The 21,139-nt window shown below is 44.6% G+C and overlaps 1 protein-coding gene across 1 annotated transcript in view; it reads left to right on the forward strand.

Annotated features, from left to right (window-relative positions):
• ZZEF1 (zinc finger ZZ-type and EF-hand domain containing 1) overlaps positions 1-21,139 on the forward strand; it is a gene marked incomplete in the record, with an annotated part of 3,903,331 nt that overhangs the window by 1,506,465 nt on the left and 2,375,727 nt on the right. The window contains 1 exon segment of the mRNA XM_044082903.1: positions 15,231-15,312. Coding sequence (XP_043938838.1) covers positions 15,231-15,312 — 82 coding nt within the window.

Below are 21,139 nucleotides of genomic sequence, written 5' to 3' on the forward strand. Positions count from 1 at the left end.
TACCAAAGAAGGGGAACACGTGGAGACCAATTTTGGATTTATCTCTTCTCAACACGTTTTTGGACATTCCCAAGTTCAAGATGTTGACGTTACAACAGCTTTTACCTCTGCTGGGCAAAGATCACTGGATGGTAACTTTAGATCTCAAGGAAGCTTACCTTCATGTGCCTATAAGGCTAAGTTGCAGAAAGTATCTGCGTTTCGAGCTGGAAATTCTCATTATCAGTTCTCTGCATTGCCCTTTGGCTTATCTACTGCCCAGAGTATTCACAAAGGTTCTGGCTCCAGTGATAGCTTACTTCAGGCTTCAAGGAATTCAAATATATCCTTACTTGATCGACTGCCTGATTCTGGCTCAAGAAAAGGAAGACCTACTACAGCATCTGGAATATGTTATAGCAGTGCTAAGATGCCTAGGGTATTCTGTGAACGAAATAAAGTCCAGTCTAGTACCCTCTCAAGACATGTGCTTTCTGGGTGTAAGACTGAATACAGCAGCCCAGATGGCCTTTTAACCCCGGACAAACAAAAGAGTCTGTCACTTTACTTCCATCAACTATCTCATCAGTCCGTGCTGACTGCAAGGACAGTCCTTCAAGCATTAGGGTTCATGGCATCTTGTATTCTGGTGCTTCCCAATGCCAAACTGCATATGAGGAAGCTACAATGGTATCTCAAAAATGTATGGACACAGCACTGCCAGGATTTGGACACTGTCATTCAAATAATACCTTGCATTCAAAAGGAATTTTTGTGGTGGGCTCAGGAATGTCACCTAAACAAGGGACTCTCTGTGACCCGCCAGAGGCAAGTCAGATTCTAACGACAGATGCCTCGGACATTGCTTGGGGAGCTCATCTAAATGGAAAGTGGATACAAGACAAGTGGCCTGCCAGACTACAGCATCTACATATCAACATGAAGGAGATGTTAGCAGTCCAGTTTGCATTAATGGCTTTCAAGGAGTTACTGCTTCCAGGGCAGGTGTTGATTCTAACAGACAACACAACTGTCATGTGGTACATCAACAAGCAAGGGGAACACATTCTTATCCTCTATGCAGGCAAGCAATGATTTTATGGGAGACTGCGCTAAGCTTGCAACTAACTCTTCAGGGAAGGTTTCTGCCAGGAGCACAGAACTCCTTAGCAGATGTGTTAAGCAGACAAATCATGGATCCCCACGAGTGGAAACTGGATCTTCATGTATTTCAGAAACTGACAGTGTCATGGGGAACTCCAGACATAGATCTGTTCGCTTCTCCACTAAACCACCAGCTGCCAAAGTATTGCACAAAGGGGTTTCATCACACAGCTTGGAAAGTGGATGCTCTGTCTTTCAGTTGGAAAAACCTTCATGTGTATGCCTTTCCACCTCTACCGCTTCTTCCAAAGGTACTATTAAAGGTCAGACAAGACAGGCCAAGGATGATTTTGATAGCTCCAGATTGGCCTCGGCAACACTGGTACCCACTACTACGGAGTCTGGTAAAGAAGCCTCCATGGCCTTTACCTCTGATTCCTCATCTGTTATCTCAGACGGACGGTCATCTGCTCAATGTCAAGCTTCACTCTCTTCATCTAACAGCCTGGCATATTCTGTGTTGAAACACAGCAGGTCTCAACTTCCTCAACAAGTTTTAAATGTGATTATGGAAGCTAGAAGGCCTAGTACAAGGAGAGTGTACGCAGAAAACTGGAAGAGATTTTTATTTTGGAGTACAGCAAAGAATTTGGAGATTTCAGAGCCTAATTTGAGTGTGGCTCTTCAATATCTTACTGAATTATTGGACAAAGGATTGTCCTTCTCTTCCATAAAGATTCATGCTGCAGCAATTTCAGCTCACTATGATTGTGACCCACCTTTGTTTTCGCATCCTTTGTTCAAGCAGTTTCTTAGAGGGCAAAGAATATAAGACCCCCACGTGAGAGCTCCTACTCCTGCTTGGGATCTCAATTTTGTGTTGGAAAAACTTACTCTACAACCTTTTGAGCCTGCAGCTACTGCTGAATTGAAATATTTGTCATGGAAGACTGCTTTTCTGTTGGCTATTACTTCTGCAAGAAGGGTGTCTGAGTTGCAGGCCCTTATGGCAGTAGAGCCTTTTTGATTTTCCATAAGGACAGGGTATCATTACGTACTAATCCTTCCTTTATGCCTAAGGTGGTTTCTAGTGTGGCTTTAAACCAAACTATTCATTTGCCTACGATGTTTGCAGATCCTCAAAATAAAGGGGAAAAGATATTGCACACTTTAGATGTACACAGGCAATTGGCTTATTATTTGAGCAGGACTAAGGATTTTAGGCAGTCTCAGCAGTTACTTGTTTCTTTTGCTTTGAGTTCACAGGGCAAGCCTGTGTCAAAACAAACTATTTCTAGGTGGATTGGCTTTTGCATTGCATTTTGTTATTCCCATCATGGCAAGGAGATACCAGCTGGGATTAGGCCTCATTCCACTAGGGCTACTGCCACTTCAACAGCATTTCTAAGGGGGGTGGCAACTAAGGATATTCTGGAAGCAGCTACTTGGAGTTCAGTGCATACTTTCTCTAGGCATTATCACCTTCCTATATACTCTAAGACTAGGGCTGGTTTTGCCACAGCTGTTTTACAAGGCATGTTGTCAGCTCCTACTACTTTATAATTTGCCAGCCTCCCTTACCTCTGCTTTGGGATTCTACCCAATAGTCAGGACTGCAGCAATGGAAGACGAAGAACATAGTACAGTTTTGTACCTACCATAAATGTAGATGTTCGAGGATTCCATTGCTGCAGTCCAATTTACCCTCCCTCCTTCCCTCTGTGTTTAGTGGTTGTGTAGGTGAGTTTACATGCTTATATTTTTATATACATATATTGTTGTATATATTATACATGTTTTTGGTGCAGGTTGTTTTGGGACTTGTCTTTTGGGTCTTCTGACATCTGGGGCAAGAAAAGACTGAGGATATGACGTCGGTCATGCGCATTAGTACCCTGGACGTGCTGACGCCAGTCCACGCGCCCTGACCGACGTCAGCCTTATACTCTGGTATTCGGGCCGACTGGGACGCGGACTATACCCAATAGTCAGGACTGCAGCAATGGAATCCTCGAACATCTACATTTATGGTAGGTACAAAACTGTACTTTTCCCCATCCCCATCAGCCAAGATATGCAACCCATTAGGGATATCATTGGCAAAAACTGGAACATCATAAGAGTGGACCACAACACCCGCCAGATAGTGGGTAATGAGCCTGTCTTCTCATACAAGAAGACCAGAACGCTCAAACATACCTTTGAAAGGAAAGAGACCCCCATACTTCAGAATGGCACAGGCCCCCATGAGCCTGCTAACCCACAAAACCCAAACGTTATGGGCCCTTGCAAGCATTGTGTAGTCTGCCCTTTCATTCACTCAGGCACATCCTACACTTTTCAGCACTGCAACATCACGGTGCAGTTCAAAGCCCAGCACGACTGCCACTCAACTTTTCTAGTCTATGCAGCCTACTGTGATCAGTGTTTTTCCTTCTACATTGGAAAAACAATTAGAAAGCTCTCAGACAGGGTGAAGGGAACACCTTGCAGCCATCAGGCATAATGACAGTTACAATGCATTAAGCAGATATGCCACGAGCTGAAACTGCTTCACCCGTTTTAAATTTCTAGTGTTAGAACAGGTCCGGCAGTTATTTGGAGATTGCAACACACTCCTGGAGCTGAAGGAATTATGATGGCAACTCCTCCTTGAAGCAGATACCCCACCAGGGCTCAACGAGAATCTCAGCATTAAATGTGCATTAAAGTGGTACAATTAAAAAGTTACGGCATGCCCTGTAATGGCAGGATGTTAGCTGATAAAACCTTTTGTTTTACAGCAGTGTCTCTCAGTAGTCCAAATACTACTGTGTTAGCGTAGTCTATCTGCCAATCATAGTGAAGCATTGTTTATACCAGTTAGACTATTTAAAGCTCACACATTACTGTAAAATCATTACATTTTGCTCTGATAAAGTTCGATTGTTATCAATAAAGCGAATGAAAGCGCTCAGCAAATAACAGTTCTGGCTCAGCGTCTATTCATTGTTTTTTTGTTTTTGTTTTTAACAGTTCGGAAGTTTTCTGTAGTGTATGTGTGTGTGTATATATATATATATATATATATATATATATATATGTGTGTGTGTGTGTATATACATAGGTTCATAGGTTTATACTAGGCTATCTGCCCTAAGGCATTTATAAGCCTAGCCCAAATTTTTGTGGCTTACGCCACCCCTTATATGAAAAAATACTGTGCCCATTAGTTTGTTGTGCCTCTGTCCAGCAGTGCCACACAGATGATTCCCGGGATAAACCTACGATCTCCCATCCACAGGTCAAGATTTCTCTTGAACAGAGCCAGCGAGGTGCTCTGCTTCACATGGATCGGGATTTTATTCCACAGCATAGGGAGTCTCTGAGTGATAAATCTATCCCTCCAGCACGTCCTATTTATATCCGTGCTAAGGTTTAAGTCGCTTGCTCTAGTGGTTTTGGTGGATTTGGATTTTTTGAGGTGGAGCATGTCCATTAATTCCGGGTTGGACATGGCCTTGTATGTCAGGCACATGTCACCTCTGAGCATACAGTATGCAACTGAATAGAGCTGGAGTTTCTTCAATCTGGCAGCATATGACAGATTTTGGAGTCCCTTTATCCTTTTGGCGAGGAACTTTTGGGGTCTCTCCAATTGCTGCAGATGTCGGGTGAGATGCATCCCGAATGGGGCATTGTACTCGATCATTGGTCTGATAAGTGAAGAGTACAGGGGAACAATGACCTCACTAGATCTGGATGTGAATCCCTTCATGATCAGGCGGGCAATGTAGAAGGTCTTTCTACCCACTTTAGCAACGTGAGTGTCAAAAGAAAGGCCACTGTCAACCTGGGTCCCCAGGTCCCTGATAACCTCTTCTGTGCTTAGTGGATTGCCACCTATATGGTAGCTTGGGGTTACCTTGTTTTTCCCGAAGGGTATGACTATACATTTTTTGGTGTTTAACTTCAGGCCATGGCTCTGGCACCAGCTATCTGTTTCCGTGAGTCCCTTCTGAAGGATATCCGTGTCCGATGCACTTTCCACTATGGCGCCCAGTTTGCAGTCGTCTGCAAACTTTGTCAGCCAAAGTCCTCCCATGTTGGCCTGTACTTCTGAGAAGTAGATGCCGAACAATAGGGGGCCAAGGACCGAGCCCTGTGGGACGCCACTCGTGACCGGCTTGGCGTCTGACATAGCGCCAGCAACTCTAACCCTGTGGGTTCTGTCCTTAAGCCAGTTTGCAACCCATCTTGTGACATATGGGTTTACATTTAAGCTGGTAGTTTTTCTACAATACCGAGTGGGTATTGTGTCGGAAACCTTTGCAAGGTCAAGGTAGGCTGTATGGACTGCCTTTCCCTCATCAATGGCCTTGGTGACTGTTTCGAAGAAGTCGACCAAGTTCAAAAGGCATGATCTGCCCTTGACGAAGCCAAATTGGGTCGGGTCCAATGTCTGCAAGTCCCCTATATCTTTGTTTATGAGCTCCATTATGATCCTCTCCATAGCTTTGCAGACTAGACTTGTTAAGCTTATGGGGCGGTAATTACCAGGGTCCGTAGAGGCACCGCCTTTGTGGAGTGGGACCACAGTTGCTGTACGCCACTCCTTGGGTACGTATCCTGTAGTAAGGCTGAGATTAAACAGCTGCCTTATGTGCGGGTTTAATTCCTCATTTAGCTCGTGTAGCACACAGCCAGGGACACCATCCGGTCCCATTGATGCTGTATTTTTAGCTTTAGAGAGAGCAGCTTTCACCTGCGCATTTGAGATGTCTGGGAGGCTACACTCTGCTGGGATAGTTATCTCTCCTTTAGGGGTGAAGTTTGCACTGAACCTGTCTGCCAGTATGTTGGCAATGTCTGTGGGTTCAGTGATTTTTGTATCATTTTGAACTAATTCTGAGCATATCTGGGAGTTTCCACCCAGGTTCCTAACATAGCTGAAAAAGGCCTTATGATTGTCCTTTGAATCCATGGCAATTTTTCTCTCAAAATTGGCCTTAGTTGATTTTATGAGTGCTCGTATTTTTTACTAATAATGATCAGGGTGACTTCCTTTTATGGATTTTGTTCTATCATGTAATAGCTTTCTCCTCTTATTGTAAAGTTTGTTAATGGCTGGGGTCCACCAGTCTGGACGTTTCCCCTTTGTGGAAAGAGTCTTGGTTTTATTTGGGATTGCCTGATCCATGCAGTCCTGGAGGTGTTCATAGAAGGCATTTGTAAGGGCTTCCGCAGCTTGGATTGTGGTTTCCACTGGCTCAAGGGCCTTGAAGGATACCACACCAGTCTTGAGTAGTGTGAAGTTTGCTTTAGAGAAGTTCTTCACTGTGGTCTTTTTGTTTGGGGTGGGCGGGATGTGGATTTCCAGTGAGATTAGTTTATGATCAGATCTCACCAATGAGGGATATACTTCCGGTGTGGAGCATTTTGTCCCCATGTTTGTGATAATGAGATCTAGTATATTTTCTCCTCTCGTGGGAACAGTGACTAGCTGTTCCATGGCATTTGAATTTATGAACTCCAGGAACCGTTGGGCTAGAAAGTTAGGGCTTGTGTAATGTTCCCAGTCTATATTCGGGTAGTTGAAGTCACCCAATATGATGGTGTTTGGAGATACATTTATACCCTCCAGTGTCTTCAGGAAGGCTGTGTGGGGTTCCTGAGTTTGAGAGGCTGGCCTGTAGCATGCTACAATTTGTAGAGCAGATGTTCTTCATCTCACATTGCTGCAGTCGTAACCTGTGGGTAGTCTGCTGTCCTCGGTCGGCCCGAATACCAAAGTGTTAGGCTGGCGTCGGTCATGGTCGCTCAGATCTGACGTCAGTACGCCGTGGTACTAAAGCGCATGACCGACGCCATATCCTCAGTCTTTCTTGCCGCATGGTCCGAAGCAGAAGCAGCATTTGCAAGTGCCATTTGGCGTCCTGAAATTTTCGTATTCTGAGTTTCAGACCGAAGACCAAGTTGGGCTAAGTACCCCGTTGGGGAATATTTTTGTCTTTTCTTGCCTCAGTTTAATCCGGATGTCAGAAAAAGTGAATAATTGTATTTCTTGTGGGAAACAGATACCTCATAGGGATTACCACTCTCTCTGTATTCCTTGCTTGGGGCCTGAGCACGACGTAGTCGGGTGTCGTTTTTGTGCTAGATTTAATAAGCGCACCATTAAACGCAGGTTAGATTGTGCTAGGCTTGTCTTCAGTAAGCAGTGTAACTACAATATGCCGTCGGATCCTCCGACGCCCGCTACTGCTAAGAAGCGTACGGAAAAATCGTTAAAGTCCAAGCAGGATGAGTCGTCCGTTACAGACGCCGGTTCTTTAGAAACTACGGTGGAATCTGTGGATCCAGCCGGGTTTCAGCTGAGTCTCAGGGGGAGCCTTTAATTTTGCAGGATGTGGCCTCTCAGGAGTCGGGTCAGGCTGAGGGGGCCTCTCAGGTCTCTGTTGTCCCTTTTTTGCATAAGGTGGTTAGGCCTTCTACTTCTGTCTCTAAAGTACCTTCCAAGGTCAGGCCTGGTTTGTCTTCCTCTGGCGTCAGCCCTAGTTCTGCAGGTTCTGTACCTAAAAAGCATATGCTGAAAATGGCAGAGGATTTGATTACCTTAATCAGGGGTTCTTTGCCCCCTCCAGATAAGAGGCCTAGGGTGGAGCCAGAGGTGGAAGGATTGGAGCATTCCTCAGATTACTCAGAGTCTTCGGCTGAAGACATTCAGGATTTTCCTCCTTATTCTGATTCAGATGCAGAGGATTCTAGTCCTTCTGCTTCCCCTCCAGAGGATTTTTCTTTTTCTGAAACCCTGCATTCCATGAGGGAGCATTTTCAGTTGGAAGGTCAGGATTTCTCAGATTCTCGAAAGAGACTTAGGGAATTTTTGTTTTTACCACAGCATAGGCCCTTGGCTATACCCCCTGTTTTGGATGTTGTTCAGGATGTTTTCTCTGAAGCTTCCCTTAATCCTGATTCTTTGCCTCCTGCCCCGGTCAAGCCAGACAGGTATTACAGAGTGCCAGAGGCTCATAAATATTTGTATAAGAGCCCAAGAGCTGACCAGGAAACTATTAGCCAGGGACCTAAGGGTGTCAGGGCTTCTGTTCTAAAGAATCCAGTTCCTATGGATAAAGATTCTAGAGCTTTGGATAGGTGGGGTAAAAAAGTGTATACCTCTTCCACTCTAGCAATGAGGGCTTTGAATTGCCAGTTTCATATGCTGAAGTACCAGAATTTTCTCCTAAGTCAGTTAAAATCTAAGGTAGATGCTTTGGCAGAGGGCATAGAGTGTAAGGAATTGCAGGATTTAGTTCATGCCTCTGATCAGGTGGGTAAGCATTCTTTGCAGTGTGGTTTTGATGCTCTTCAGGCTTCTTCCAGGGTGGCTGCCACTGGATCAGTTATTCGTAGGCATGCCTGGCTTAAGGATCAGAACTTGTCAGAGCATGTTAAAGCTCAAATTTTGGATGCTCCCCTTCAATCTGAAGTTCTGTTTGGTTCTCCTGTGGAGTCAGTTTTGAAGAAAATGGAAGACAAAGCTAAGTCTATGCAGACAGTTAAGGATTTTTTACAGGTGCAGCCCCCTAAGTTTAGCAGGAATTGGCCTACTAAGGGATGGGCTTATCCTTCTTCTGATTTACAGTCTAGGGGCAGATCTAGACGTGGTAGGGGCAGAGCTCATGCTCAGGGTTCTTTCAGGCCTAGGACGTGGAGTTCCGCTGCACAATCTTCAGGTGAGGGCAGGGGTCAGCCTTTTCGTAAACAGACCCAATGACCTGTATCTCCAGCTGCCAGATCCCTCCTGTCTGGCAGCTCCTCTGGGAGGAAAGTTGGCTCTTTTCAGGCAAAATTGGCTTTTAGTCACCCAGGACAAATGGGTGTTGGACATTATAGACCGAGGCTACAAGTTTTATTTTCACACCTTGCCTCCTTTCAAAGGCATGCCAGATGTTCCTCCTCAGCAAAAGTTGGAGGCTCACAAACAGATTTCTTTACTTTTAAAAATGGGGGCTATCCAGGGGGTCCCTCCGTCAGAAGTGGGCCTAGGATTTTATTCTCGCCTGTTTTTGGTACCAAAGAAAGGAAACACTTGGAGGCCAATTCTGGACTTGTCTATTCTCAACACATACCTGGACATTCCCAAATTCAAGATGTTAACTTTGCAACAGCTTCTGCCTCTGCTGGGCAAAGATCACTGGATGGTAACTCTGGATCTCAAAGAGGCTTATCTTCACATTCCTATCAGGCCCAGCTGCAGGAGGTTCCTGCGTTTTCGGGCTGGCACTTTTCATTATCAGTTCTCTGCATTGCCCTTTGGCTTATCTACTGCACCCAGGGTGTTCACAAAAGTCCTGGCTCCGGTGATAGCCTTCTTAAGACTAAGGGGAATACAAATTTATCCTTATTTGGACGATTGCCTGATTCTTGCTCAAGACAAAGTCGATTTACTTCACCATCTTCAGTATGTTATGACAGTGTTAAGGCGCCTAGGGTATTCTGTGAACGAAACAAAGTCCAGTCTAGTACCCTCTCAGGACATGTGCTTTCTGGGCGTGAGACTGAACACAGCCTCTCAGATGGCGTTTTTGACCCCGGACAAACAAAGAAATCTTGCCCTTTACTTCCAGCAATTATCTCTACGGTCCAGGCTGACTGCAAGGACAGTCCTTCAGGCCTTGGGGTTCATGGCATCTTGTATTCTGGTGCTTCCCAATGCCAAACTGCATATGAGGAAGCTACAATGGTATCTCAAAAGCGTATGGACTCAACACTGCCACGATTTGGACACTGTCATTTAGATAATACCTTGCATCCAAAGGGAATTCTTGTGGTGGGCTCAGGAATGTCACCTAAACAAGGGACTCTCTGTGACCCGACCAGAGGCGAGTCAGATCTTAACGACAGATGCCTCAGACATGGCTTGGGGAGCACACTTCAATGGGAAATGGGTTCAAGACACGTGGCCTCCCAGACTACAACATTTGCATATCAACATGAAGGAGGTGTTAGCAGTCCAATTTGCCCTGATGGCCTTCAAGGATCTACTTCAACCAGGACAGGTGTTGATTCAAACAGACAACACAACAGTCATGTGGTACATCAACAAGCAAGGGGAACCCATTCACCCTCTTTGCAGACAAGCTATGATTTTGTGGGAGACTGCTCTCAGTTTGCACCTCACTCTTCAGGCAAGGTTTCTGCCGGGAGCACAGAACTCCTTAGCAGATGTTTTGAGCAGACAGATGGTGGATCCCCACGAATGGAAACTGGATCCTCATGTATTTCAACAGTTGACGGTGGCTTGGGGAACTCCAGACATAGATCTGTTCGCTTCTCCACTAAATTTCCAACTGCCAAAGTTTTGCACAAAGCTGTTTCACCCAAAAGCTTGGAAAGTGGATGCTCTATCATTCAGTTGGAACAACCTTCACGTCTATGCCTTTCCTCCTCTGCCTCTTCTTCCCAAGGTGCTCTTGAAGGTCAGACAGGACAAGCCTTGCATGATTCTAATAGCTCCAGATTGGCCACGTCAGCACTGGTACCCTCTGCTGAGGAGTTTAGTACGGGAGCCTCCTTGGCCTTTGCCATCAGTTCCACACCTTTTGTCCCAGGCAAGCAATCATTTCCACAATGTCAGGATACAGTCCCTGCATCTGACAGCTTGGCATATTCTGTTTTAGACCCTGGGGGGTCGCAGCTTCCTCAACAAGTTTTGAATGTCATTTTGGAGGCCAGACGGCCTAGTACCAGGAAAGTTTATGCTGATAAATGGAGGAGATTTTTTCTTTGGAGCAAAACAAAGAGCTTTGATGTCTCTGTGCCTAACTTGAGTGTTTCACTTCAGTATCTTACAGAATTATCATACAAGGGTTTGTCTTTCTCCTCTGTAAAAGTTCATGCTGCAGCCATTTCTGCTCACTATGACTGTGACCCTCCTTTATTCTCTCACCCTTTGTTTAAGCAATTTCTTAGAGGGGCAAAAAACATAAGACCCCCACGTAGAGCTCCTACTCCTTCCTGGGATCTCAATTTTGTGTTGGAAAAGCTCACTTTACCTCCTTTTGAACCTGCAGCTACTACGGAGTTGAAGTTTTTGTCTTGGAAGACTGCTTTTTTGTTGGCCATTACATCTGCTAGAAGGGTATCTGAATTACAGGCTCTAATGGCAGTTGAACCCTTCTTGATATTTCATAAGGATAGGGTCTCCTGCGTACTAACCCTACTTTTATGCCTAAGGTTGTTTCTAATGTGGCATTAAACCAATCTATTCATTTGCCTACATTTTATGCTGATCCCCAAAATAAGGGGGAAAAAATTTTACACTCTTTGGATATTCACAGGCAGTTGCGTTATTATTTGAGCAGAACCAAAGGGTTCAGGCAGTCTCAACAGTTGTTTATTTCTTTTGCTTTGGGTTCTCAGGGGAAACCTGTTTCAAAACAAACTATTTCTAAGTGGATTGGCCCATTGTATTGCTTTTTGTTATTCTCATCATGGTAAGGAGGTTCCGGCTGGAATCAGACCTCATTCCACTAGGGCGACTGCCACTTCTACTGCTTTCTTAAGGGGAGTAGCTACTAAAGATATTTTGGAGGCAGCTACTTGGAGTTCAGTGCACACTTTTTCTAAACATTACCATCTCCCTCTTTATTCCAAATCTAGGGCTGGGTTTGCCACTGCAGTTTTACAGGGCATGTTAGCAGCTCCCAATGCTTTATGATTTTGCCAACCTCCCTTTACCTTTGCTTTGGGATTCTACCCACAGGTTATGACTGCAGCAATTTGAGATGAAGAACATAGTACAGTTTTGTACCTACCATAAATGTAGATGTTCGAAGATCCACATTGCTGCAGTCCAATTTACCCTCCCTCCTTCCCCTCTGTAGTTTGGGGTGGTTGTGTGGTTTGTGTTGTAAATATTGTTTCTACATGGGTGATTGGGTGTTTTTCCATTTTTGGCTATGGCCTTTCTTTTTAAGGCCTTCTGACATCTGGGGCAAGAAAGACTGAGGATATGGCGTCGGTCATGCGCTTTAGTACCACGGCGTACTGAAGTTAGATCTGAGCGACCATGACCGACGCCAGCCTAACACTTTGGTATTCGGGCCGACCGAGGACAGCAGACTACCCACAGGTTATGACTGCAGCAATGTGGATCTTCGAACATCTACATTTATGGTAGGTACAAAACTGTACTTTTTGCCTATGGTTAGTTGCACCTGGATGGTTTCCGAAGCTTCATGCGTTGCCACCAAACCTGGAGGTGTGGGTATCATTTATGAATATGGATACACCCCCCCCCCCTTTTGTGGTGTGGTCCGGGTTTTGGGGCCGGAACGCATGATATGAGGTAAAACCTAATAGTGCCGGGGTGCTCTCAGGAGCCTTGAACCAGGTTTCAGTTACAGCACAGACATCGATGTTCTCCATACTGAGAAGGGCCTCGAGTGCGTGCATTTTGAGATTTAGACTTCTGGCATTGAGTAGCATTACCCTCAGTTTCTTCCCATTTTTGTTTTCTAGGGTGGTAGGTTTAGAATTTGAGCCTTGCCTAAAAAAGGCACTATGGGGGTGGCAAGAGCCTTAGCCAATATCCGAATCCCAGGGTGACAGGTGCAAGCCGTCCCTTGCGAAGCAGCGTGGCTTGTCAAGCATGTCATCCCAGGCAGACAGACACTGGATCCCTTTGAATGACACCAGACATTAAGCCAATTGTTAAAGCTGATCATCTTGTCTCTATATTGTGGCATCATTCTTGGTGAAGGAAGGATACTGCTCAGGGTCAGGGTCATACCTGCCTGGGCTACATAATCAGAGAGCTCCTCTATGTCTCTTTTCATGTAGTCCAGGGAGGTACATCTCAGGTCGTTCACACCAGCATGGACAATGACTGTGTCATATTTGTACTTGCCGTGGAGTGACCAGAGTGCTTGTGTTATGTGGTGGATTCTAGCGCCTGATAGGCAGCTTACTGTGACCCTCTCCTTGTTCAGCCTGGTGAGTGGGACGTCAGTGTATCTGACTATGGAGTCACCTATGACAAGTATATTTGGTGTTGTATTTGGCCTTAAGGGCTGTGACTGCTTTGCACACTGCTTTTGTGGTTTATGTGTTGCTTGTGGGGTGTCTTGAGGTAGCAGTTGTTTGGGTGTCTGCTTTGGAGGCCTCTGCTGTTTAGGTAAATTTTTATTCAGAGCCTCCGAGTATGTCTTTGTGTGTTTATGTGTTTGATTCAGTGGTGTGGTAGCATTATGTGAGGCTGGTTTTGTGGTGTGTGTAGTTGCCTTCTCCTCCTGTCTGGTCTTGCCAGTCCTGAGTTGAGAGAGCTCAGCCTCCAGTTTGGCTAAATAGCTGCATCTCTCGCAAGTATTTGTGTTATGTGGGAGGAGGAGAGGGTTTTCTGTGTACATGAGTATATGTGTGTGTATATTTATATATATAATGTGCGTACATGTATGTATGTATATATAATATATATATATATGTGTGTGTGTGTGTGTATTTTTATATATACATTTGTGTGTGTGTATGGATCTGTGTTGTAACATCGAATGTACGTTTCAGCGAAATTTACATGAGCTAACTCACTTTCACAAAAAGTGGATTTTATCGAAAATGCACTTTTGCGTAAAGAAAAACGTCAAAAAATCCACACAAATAAAACACTACTCACGTTTATACATGTGGTCAAGCCCCCTTGCAACCCCCTACTTTAATATTCTCAGTCCGAGACAGCACTACAGTGAGCAAAAGGGAATATTGCCTTATTCCCGCTGTACCACGATCTATGCAACTGTTTGCTTAGTTGTACAATCAACACTACATGTTGATGTACAACTAAGTCTACATGCAAAGTGCGTGTTGTTTTTTTTTTTTTTTTTCTAATTTTTTTTTTGCAAAAGTGCATTTTGATAAAATGCACTTTTGGTAAAGTGTATTCGCTCAGTTACATTTTGTTAAGACGTACTTTCGATATTCAGACTACGACCCGTAGATATATATATATATATATATATATATATATATAAATAGTGTGTGTGTGTGTGTGTGTGTGTGTGTGTGTGTGTGTGCACACACACACACATATATATGTATATATATATATATATAATAAAATGTTTGTGTGTGTATATCCTTGGTGGATGCTATAGATATCATGCTAGGGATGCATGTGTGTAGTGGAGGAAAAGGGTTGGGATAATGCTGAGTTGTTGCAGAAACAAAGTCATTTGTCACATGTCTCCATTGCCTGTCTGCACCTAAGAACTACCTCAAGTGGCCAAAAGGAGAGAAGTAACAGGGAAAGTGTGTAAAGTAGAAAAAGAAAATCCCAGCATATGTGAATTATCAGACCCCCCGTGCTAATCTCAAGTTTTTCTTTGGCCCAACCCCTACATACTTAGTTCAAGTAGGTTAAGGAGGTGACTAGTAGACCTGTTGATGGACATGGGGCACTGGTTAGGGAGCACATGAAGAAGCAGGAGGAAGGAAATTCTTCCAAAAAAGGACTTTCTTAAGACATTCTTTTTGTGAATAATGGAACTGTTGCAGAGATTTTCGTTTAATGGTAAGGAGAAGCATTGGAGTTAGGGGCAGGGGTTAGAGTGCATTATAAAAGATGGACAGGAAGGCTTCTGCTTATCATTACTAATGCATGCTTAGCCTTACCATGCCTCTGCCCTCTAACTCCAATTCCTGACTTCACCTAAGAAAATTGTGTTTTGTAATGCTACCACTGCATAAGACACTTAGGCACACTACAGATACATCCGTAGGATCTGAAGCTCTTAGAACATTTCTAGGGTAAGTGGCCCTAGGGCCCTTAAAATCCTTGCCAAGCTCCACCCGTATTTCCTTACTAAAGGGGTCCCCTTACTTAGCTGTTAATCTAACACTCACTCATTCACTCTGCCTCATCACATGCACACACACGCCACAATTAACAAATTTTACCAATGTAGAAAAAAATGTTGTTACAGTAGATGTGATATTGGTGTTTTTAATGTTGTTTTTAGAAGACATGTAGGCGGGTTTGCATTTGTCTAAACTGTCAGAAACCATCAGTTATCTATGTAGTTGAGAGGTAAACTTTCTGCTAATAAAAATTGCACATATTTAAGAACTTTGGGGAACCTCACATTTTTATACTGCTCTTTAATGACCAGGTACGATTACTTGGAATTCACTGATGCCAGAGGAACAAAAGTTCGCTATGAAAGCAAGGTGGGCACAGAAAAATGGCCCAAGGTATGTTTATTTTACTGTTTTCTCCTTCCTTATTTGCAGTTGCTGCTAGGTAATGCTAGAGCAATTTTGTAAATTGTTTTAATGATATACTGCCGATTTCCAGAAAGTTAAAAGTAAGGGAGCAAAGCTGAATTTGCTAACGATGTATTCATTTTTGACACTTGTATTAAATTATCACTTAAGACATAGGTACACATACATTAGTAGAAAATGATGCAAACCATATTAACAGTTGTCATATTTATGCATTTACATTGCATGTTTTCTTTTTTAACGATTATTCACCTCAGCATTATATAAATCGTTCAATTCCTGCTATCCCTTAAACATCATTTTGCATTTAATGTTCCCACAAGTTTCATTTATTTTTATGTAATTTGTTCCCTTTTTCTAAAGATTGCCCCTGTTATCTCCTTTACAATAGTCACTACTACAGTTACAGCTGGTAAAGATTTTGATTTCCATATTCTAGTAAGACTTTTTTGGCAGCCTTTAACATTAAACTTAATAAAGCCTTACTATGTGTTGGCAGTTCTGATCCTGTTTCTCACCTCAAAGTAATTGGTCTGATGTTGTTAATCTTCATTTTTTCCTTATTCATGGGTGTCTGTTCCATCCTCGGAACCGAGTCAGCCTTGTAGCAAGCTTGCGCCAGCCAAAAAACTCTCGAGCTAAGCTTTTACCCACATTGTCCTTCCCCATATTATCTCAGATCTTGTTTGCCGTGTAGCCGTAAAGCCATGTCAAGCCTGCTGTCAAGCTAAGTTTTTAGTTTTATTGAATACAAAGCGTTGTTTTAGAAATTAAATTTAATTACTATTTAAGTTTACTTCTTTCTCGTCAGCCTTTACCCACTTTCGCTTTTCTAGTTAACACTTCCTTTTCCTTAACTATTCTCTTTTGCCATTGTTGGAACCACCTTTCCCCTTTAGCCGCTCTCATAATCTTTCTTACCATAGTTTGTATTCTCTCTTTTTTAACCTTATTTCCTTCAAGAAAAAAAAAAACTCTCTCCATTATTAATACTATTCATCCTGTCTGTGAATCATGTCTGAGAACAAAGGAGCCTCAGGGTTTAAACAGTGCGACAAGTTTAGCCACAAAATGCCTAACAGTGACTTCCATATATCATGCATTTACAGTTTGGGAGTTCTACATTTGTCAATTCAGCCTTCTTGTTCCATTTGTCAAGGCTTCAGTTCCTGGACCCTTAACGAACGAAAAAATAAACAGATTTTGAAAGGCCTTCGTAAGATGCCTTTTTCAGTGGCTATCTCTTCATTGGAGGGCTCACCCCCTGTCAGAAAAGAGCACAAGGAACACAAAAAGAGTTTCATTTGGTTCCTTTTTCTCCCGCTGATGCAAAGGAGGAGGAACCAAGACCTAAAGTACCTAAAATGACTCTTTCGGCTCCAGAGTCGAAACTACCTTCCACAGCTCCGTCCTCTGTATTGTGTACAACTTGTTTATCATCGGTGCCTAGTTTATTGGCACTGACTCCACCTAAACCTCAAAATTTGACTTCTTGACATACCACAATACTGAGCCTAACTACTGCTTCGGTTCTAAGCTTGGAAAACCCTGCTACATAGCTCTCTAAACTAGAGACATTGGTGCACGGACCCGATATTCCCCTTCACTTGATCGTTTTGTGGAGCTGCAATTTAGCCCTTTCCTAGAATGAACAGAATCACTGTCGTGGTTATCCACCAGATTGACCAGGAGCCTCTCAGGACTGGACGGGGTGCGCCTTGTGAACCAGCTGCTTATGGCCAGAGGGATTGCAACACCTTATAAGCCCCCCACTCCCCGTTGGATTGGGGCATCTGTTTCCACGGACTCCAGCTTACTCTCCTCCTTTGATCTCTTTGGAGGCTTCAAAGTATTCGGCACCGATGCCTTTATCAGTTCCCGCATCTTCGGTGCCACTAGTGGATCTCACTGTTGTGCCAGAGCTGACCCTTTGGTCTTTGACTTGTTTAGAGCCAGTCCATCTTCAGGTTCAGGACTGGACTGCGGGCTCTGCGGTTCCTGGCATCACTCCATTTTTTTCTCCGGTGCCGTCCATGGTTCCAGGAACATTGTCGGTACCGAGTCCCCTTGAGGCTCCGTCCTTGGGAGTGGGCTCAGAGCCTGGTGTGACTCTGGTTCTGGGCTCCCATCCCTCTTCAGGCAGGCCAGCTTTCCAAGCAATGGAGAGGGCACTTGACTCTGCAGGATAGCCGTCGGCATCGGAACCTGAGATATGTCGTCTCCTCTTAGCCACAGCTAACACAAGCCACTGCACCAGGACTTCAAGCACAAGGATACCCTGCCACAGGGTGCCCTTTCTTCAGAGTCCTCCTTAGAAACCCCTACTGAAGAGGTACAACACAAGAAAATGTGCAAGAGGAAGCACATAGACTCACCAGAGGAGTCCCTTACCGAGGACACTGACTACGACGAAGGGGGAGGGATCCCCACGGTCACCTCCTGATGATGTCTCGTTCAGAGACATCCTGGAAGTGCTTAAGCTGTGGGGTGACTTAAAGCCCACCGGTTCCTTTTTCTGTGGCGTCTGTGTTCCTGCAGGCTTTTCATACTCAACCCTCTACCTCCTGTGTGACCCTGCCTGCAGATGAGCTTTTTCAGCTCATCATGCAGCACGGTTTGGAAAAGTCCTGACACCATTGAACCAATCCCATGGAGGCCAGATGAAATTTTATCTCCCCCTGAGCAACACCCTCATTGGTCCAAGGTTCTTCAGTAGACGCGATGGTGGTGGCGGCTGCCACCAAAAAGGAACTGTCCAAGGAGAGCCAGATTGTCCACGCCCCGAACGGGGAGTGGACAGACTAGGGAAGCAATTGTTTGCATCATCAACCTTTGCAGTTAGGTTTTTGAATTATCTGGCACATTTCACCAGGCTTCAAAGAGACTTAGTCACTGAACTCTCTGATAGGCAGGAGCTGTTTGTGACAAGGTCAGTGATAAAGTCGCCTCGCAGCTAGCTACACTAGAATCCATATCCAACTCCTCCATGCGTCTGATCTCTCACGCCACTGAAGGAGCAGCTTGAGCAGTGGGTTCAGGGGCTGTCATCTGGTGTCACACCTGGATGTGACTTTAAGGACCCTTTTAAGTCTTCCTTTCTTAACGCTCCAGTTGAAGCATCCTCCCTTTTTGGCCCTAAGTTAAAAGACACATTGGTCAAGTGTGAAAAGGATGGTAAGACCCTGTCTGCTGTGAGCGTACATTTTTCCACTCCTCAAGGTCCATATTCTAGGAACCAAAGGAGCAGAAAGGTGTGGCACAAGAAATCACAGGGTCCTTTCTGTGACATGCATGGTGAGTATACTCCCCAAGGCAGAGGGGATAACTCATCAGGAAGGTGCCTATACAGGGGCAGAGTGGGCTTGTGTAATCAGGACTCCAGAGACTCTCTCTCTCGCTCTCTCTCTGGACAACCCTGTCAGTGCTCCTGAGGAGTGGCCTGATTGCTTTCCTCTGGAAGCTGTTGGGGGATGTCTTTCCTTTCACCTTTCTTTCTGGCTAACAATAACATTAGATCTATGGGTGCAGTGGATTATAACCAGAAGTTGTTACATCCCTTTCATTCTTTATTCAGAGTTACCATCTCAAATTCCCGACATCCACCCAGTCAAAGGGAAACTGCAGCACTAGAAATTCAAAAGCTGCTTCAAAAAAAGTCATCCAAGCAGTCCCACCAGATCAAAATAGGATCCGGATTCTACTCAAGTCTCTCTTTAGTGCCAAAGAAAACAGAGAACTGGAGACCAATTCTGGATCTGTGTTTTAAACAAATTTGTCAAACAAGAAAAATTCCTGATGGTCACGATTCAGTCTATCCTTCCTTTATTGGAGAAAGATGATTGGATGTGCTCAATAGATTTTCAGGATACGTATTACCTCATAAAAATGGACAAGCGCTCCAGGAGATTTCTTCACTTCCAGCTAGGGTCCAATCATTTTTAATTCCGTGCCCTGCCCTTCGGACTCTTTACAACCCCAAGAGTTTTCACCAAGAGCATGGCAGTAGTAACAGCTCACTTGAGACTCCAAGGATTCGTGGTCTTTCTGTACCTAGACGATTGGCTCCTTGCCGCCCCCACCAAGTGTCTACTGGAGATAACACTAAACAACACATTCAGGATAGCAAAATCATCGGGAATCTAGATAAACTGGGGAAAGTGCAACCTGCTTCCCTCCCATTCCTTAGAGTTTATCGGGGCGATCTTCAACACAAGTGCCTGCTTAGTCTCCCTGCCAGACCACAGACTAAACAGGATAAGATCCCAAATATGGATGATACTGTGTCAAAAACTAGTCCTTGCCCGAACAGTGCTTCAACTCCTAGGATCCATCGCAGCTTCAATTATCGTAGTACCATTGGCAGGACTACACATGAGGATTCTCCAGTGGCTCCTACTAACTCAGTGGTATCCCTTACAACATCATCTGTCCTTTCAAATAATGATAACTCAGCGATGCAAACAGGACTTAATGTGGTGAATAAAGCCAGATGAACAGCAATGATGTCGCCCCTTTTACCCAACACAGCCGAAGGCCACTGTGACTATGGACGCTTCCCTGGTAAGGTGGGAGGGGGCTTTTCCAGGGGAAGACGGTCCAAGGTACTTCGTCAGACATAGAGGCCCAGCTGCATATCACTGTCCTAGAAACCAAGGGCGATGCTTCTAGCGTTGCAAGCCTTTCACCCTGTCCTTCCGTTGGGGACAATTGCTATTCATTCAGACAACATGTTAGTAGTCCGGTGCATCAACAAACAAGGGTGAACCAAATCCTACCCATTGTGTCGAGAAGCCATGAGAATTTGGCAGTGAGTGATACCTTCCAACCACTTTCTAATTGCAATGCATATTCCCGGGAGCTCCAGCGTGATAGCAGACAAGCTGAGCAGATGCATCCTACTGCCTCACGAGTGGTCCCTCAGTCCTGTCCTTGCGGTGAACATTTTCAGCCGGTGGGCCAGCCTTGCTGCGACCTATTCACATCTCCCTCAAACCACAAATGCAGCAGCTGTTTTGCCCTAATCCCCCACAGGGGGAGTCCCCGAGGGATGCTGTAATCCACAATTGGCCCATGGGACTTCTGGATGCCTTGCCCCCCGTTCTCATTTTCCAGTTTCTGAGGAAAGCCCTTCATCTGAGAGGCAGAGTAATTTCATTGCTCCTTATTGGCCTTGACAAACTTAGTTCCCTTTCCTTTGGCCTCATCTACTGTACCAACCTTGGATTCTGGATCCCACTCCAGAATTGATCTCGCACCCACAAGGGTTGACTCACCCGAACATTCCCAACCTCAAGCTGACAGCTTGGTATCTTCACTTCCAGTAATAGCCAGGCAGAATAACCTTACCTCCTCAGTGTGTGATATCTTATTGGCTTCACATAAACCGTCTACCAGGAAAATTCGTCTCAGCAAGTGGAAAAGGTTTGTTATTTGGTCTAGACAAAGACAAGTTGTTCTTTGCTTAGCCCCAGTTGGAGTGGTTTTGGATTATTTATCAAATCTTCTTCAGTCAGGAGCAGCTGCCTCAACTATTCAAGTACATTTAGCTGCTATCTCAAATTTCCACAGTGGGTTCCGACACCCGTCATTAATCCCATCACCTCTGCAATGCTTTCTTAAAAGGCGTTTTCCACATTAGACCACTTTTCAGAGAACCCATCGAACCCTGGAATCTGACTTTAGTACTGCAATCCCTGACATGTTCACCTTTCAAACCTGCTTCCACTTGTGATCTTACCTTCTTGTCCTGGAAATCCTTATTTTTAATAGCTGTCACATCAGCATTTCAGAGCTC

This window comes from Protopterus annectens, chromosome 9.part0, assembly GCF_019279795.1.
Source record: "Protopterus annectens isolate FY-2018-M chromosome 9.part0, PAN1.0, whole genome shotgun sequence".
NCBI classification, from domain to species: Eukaryota; Metazoa; Chordata; order Ceratodontiformes; family Protopteridae; genus Protopterus; species Protopterus annectens.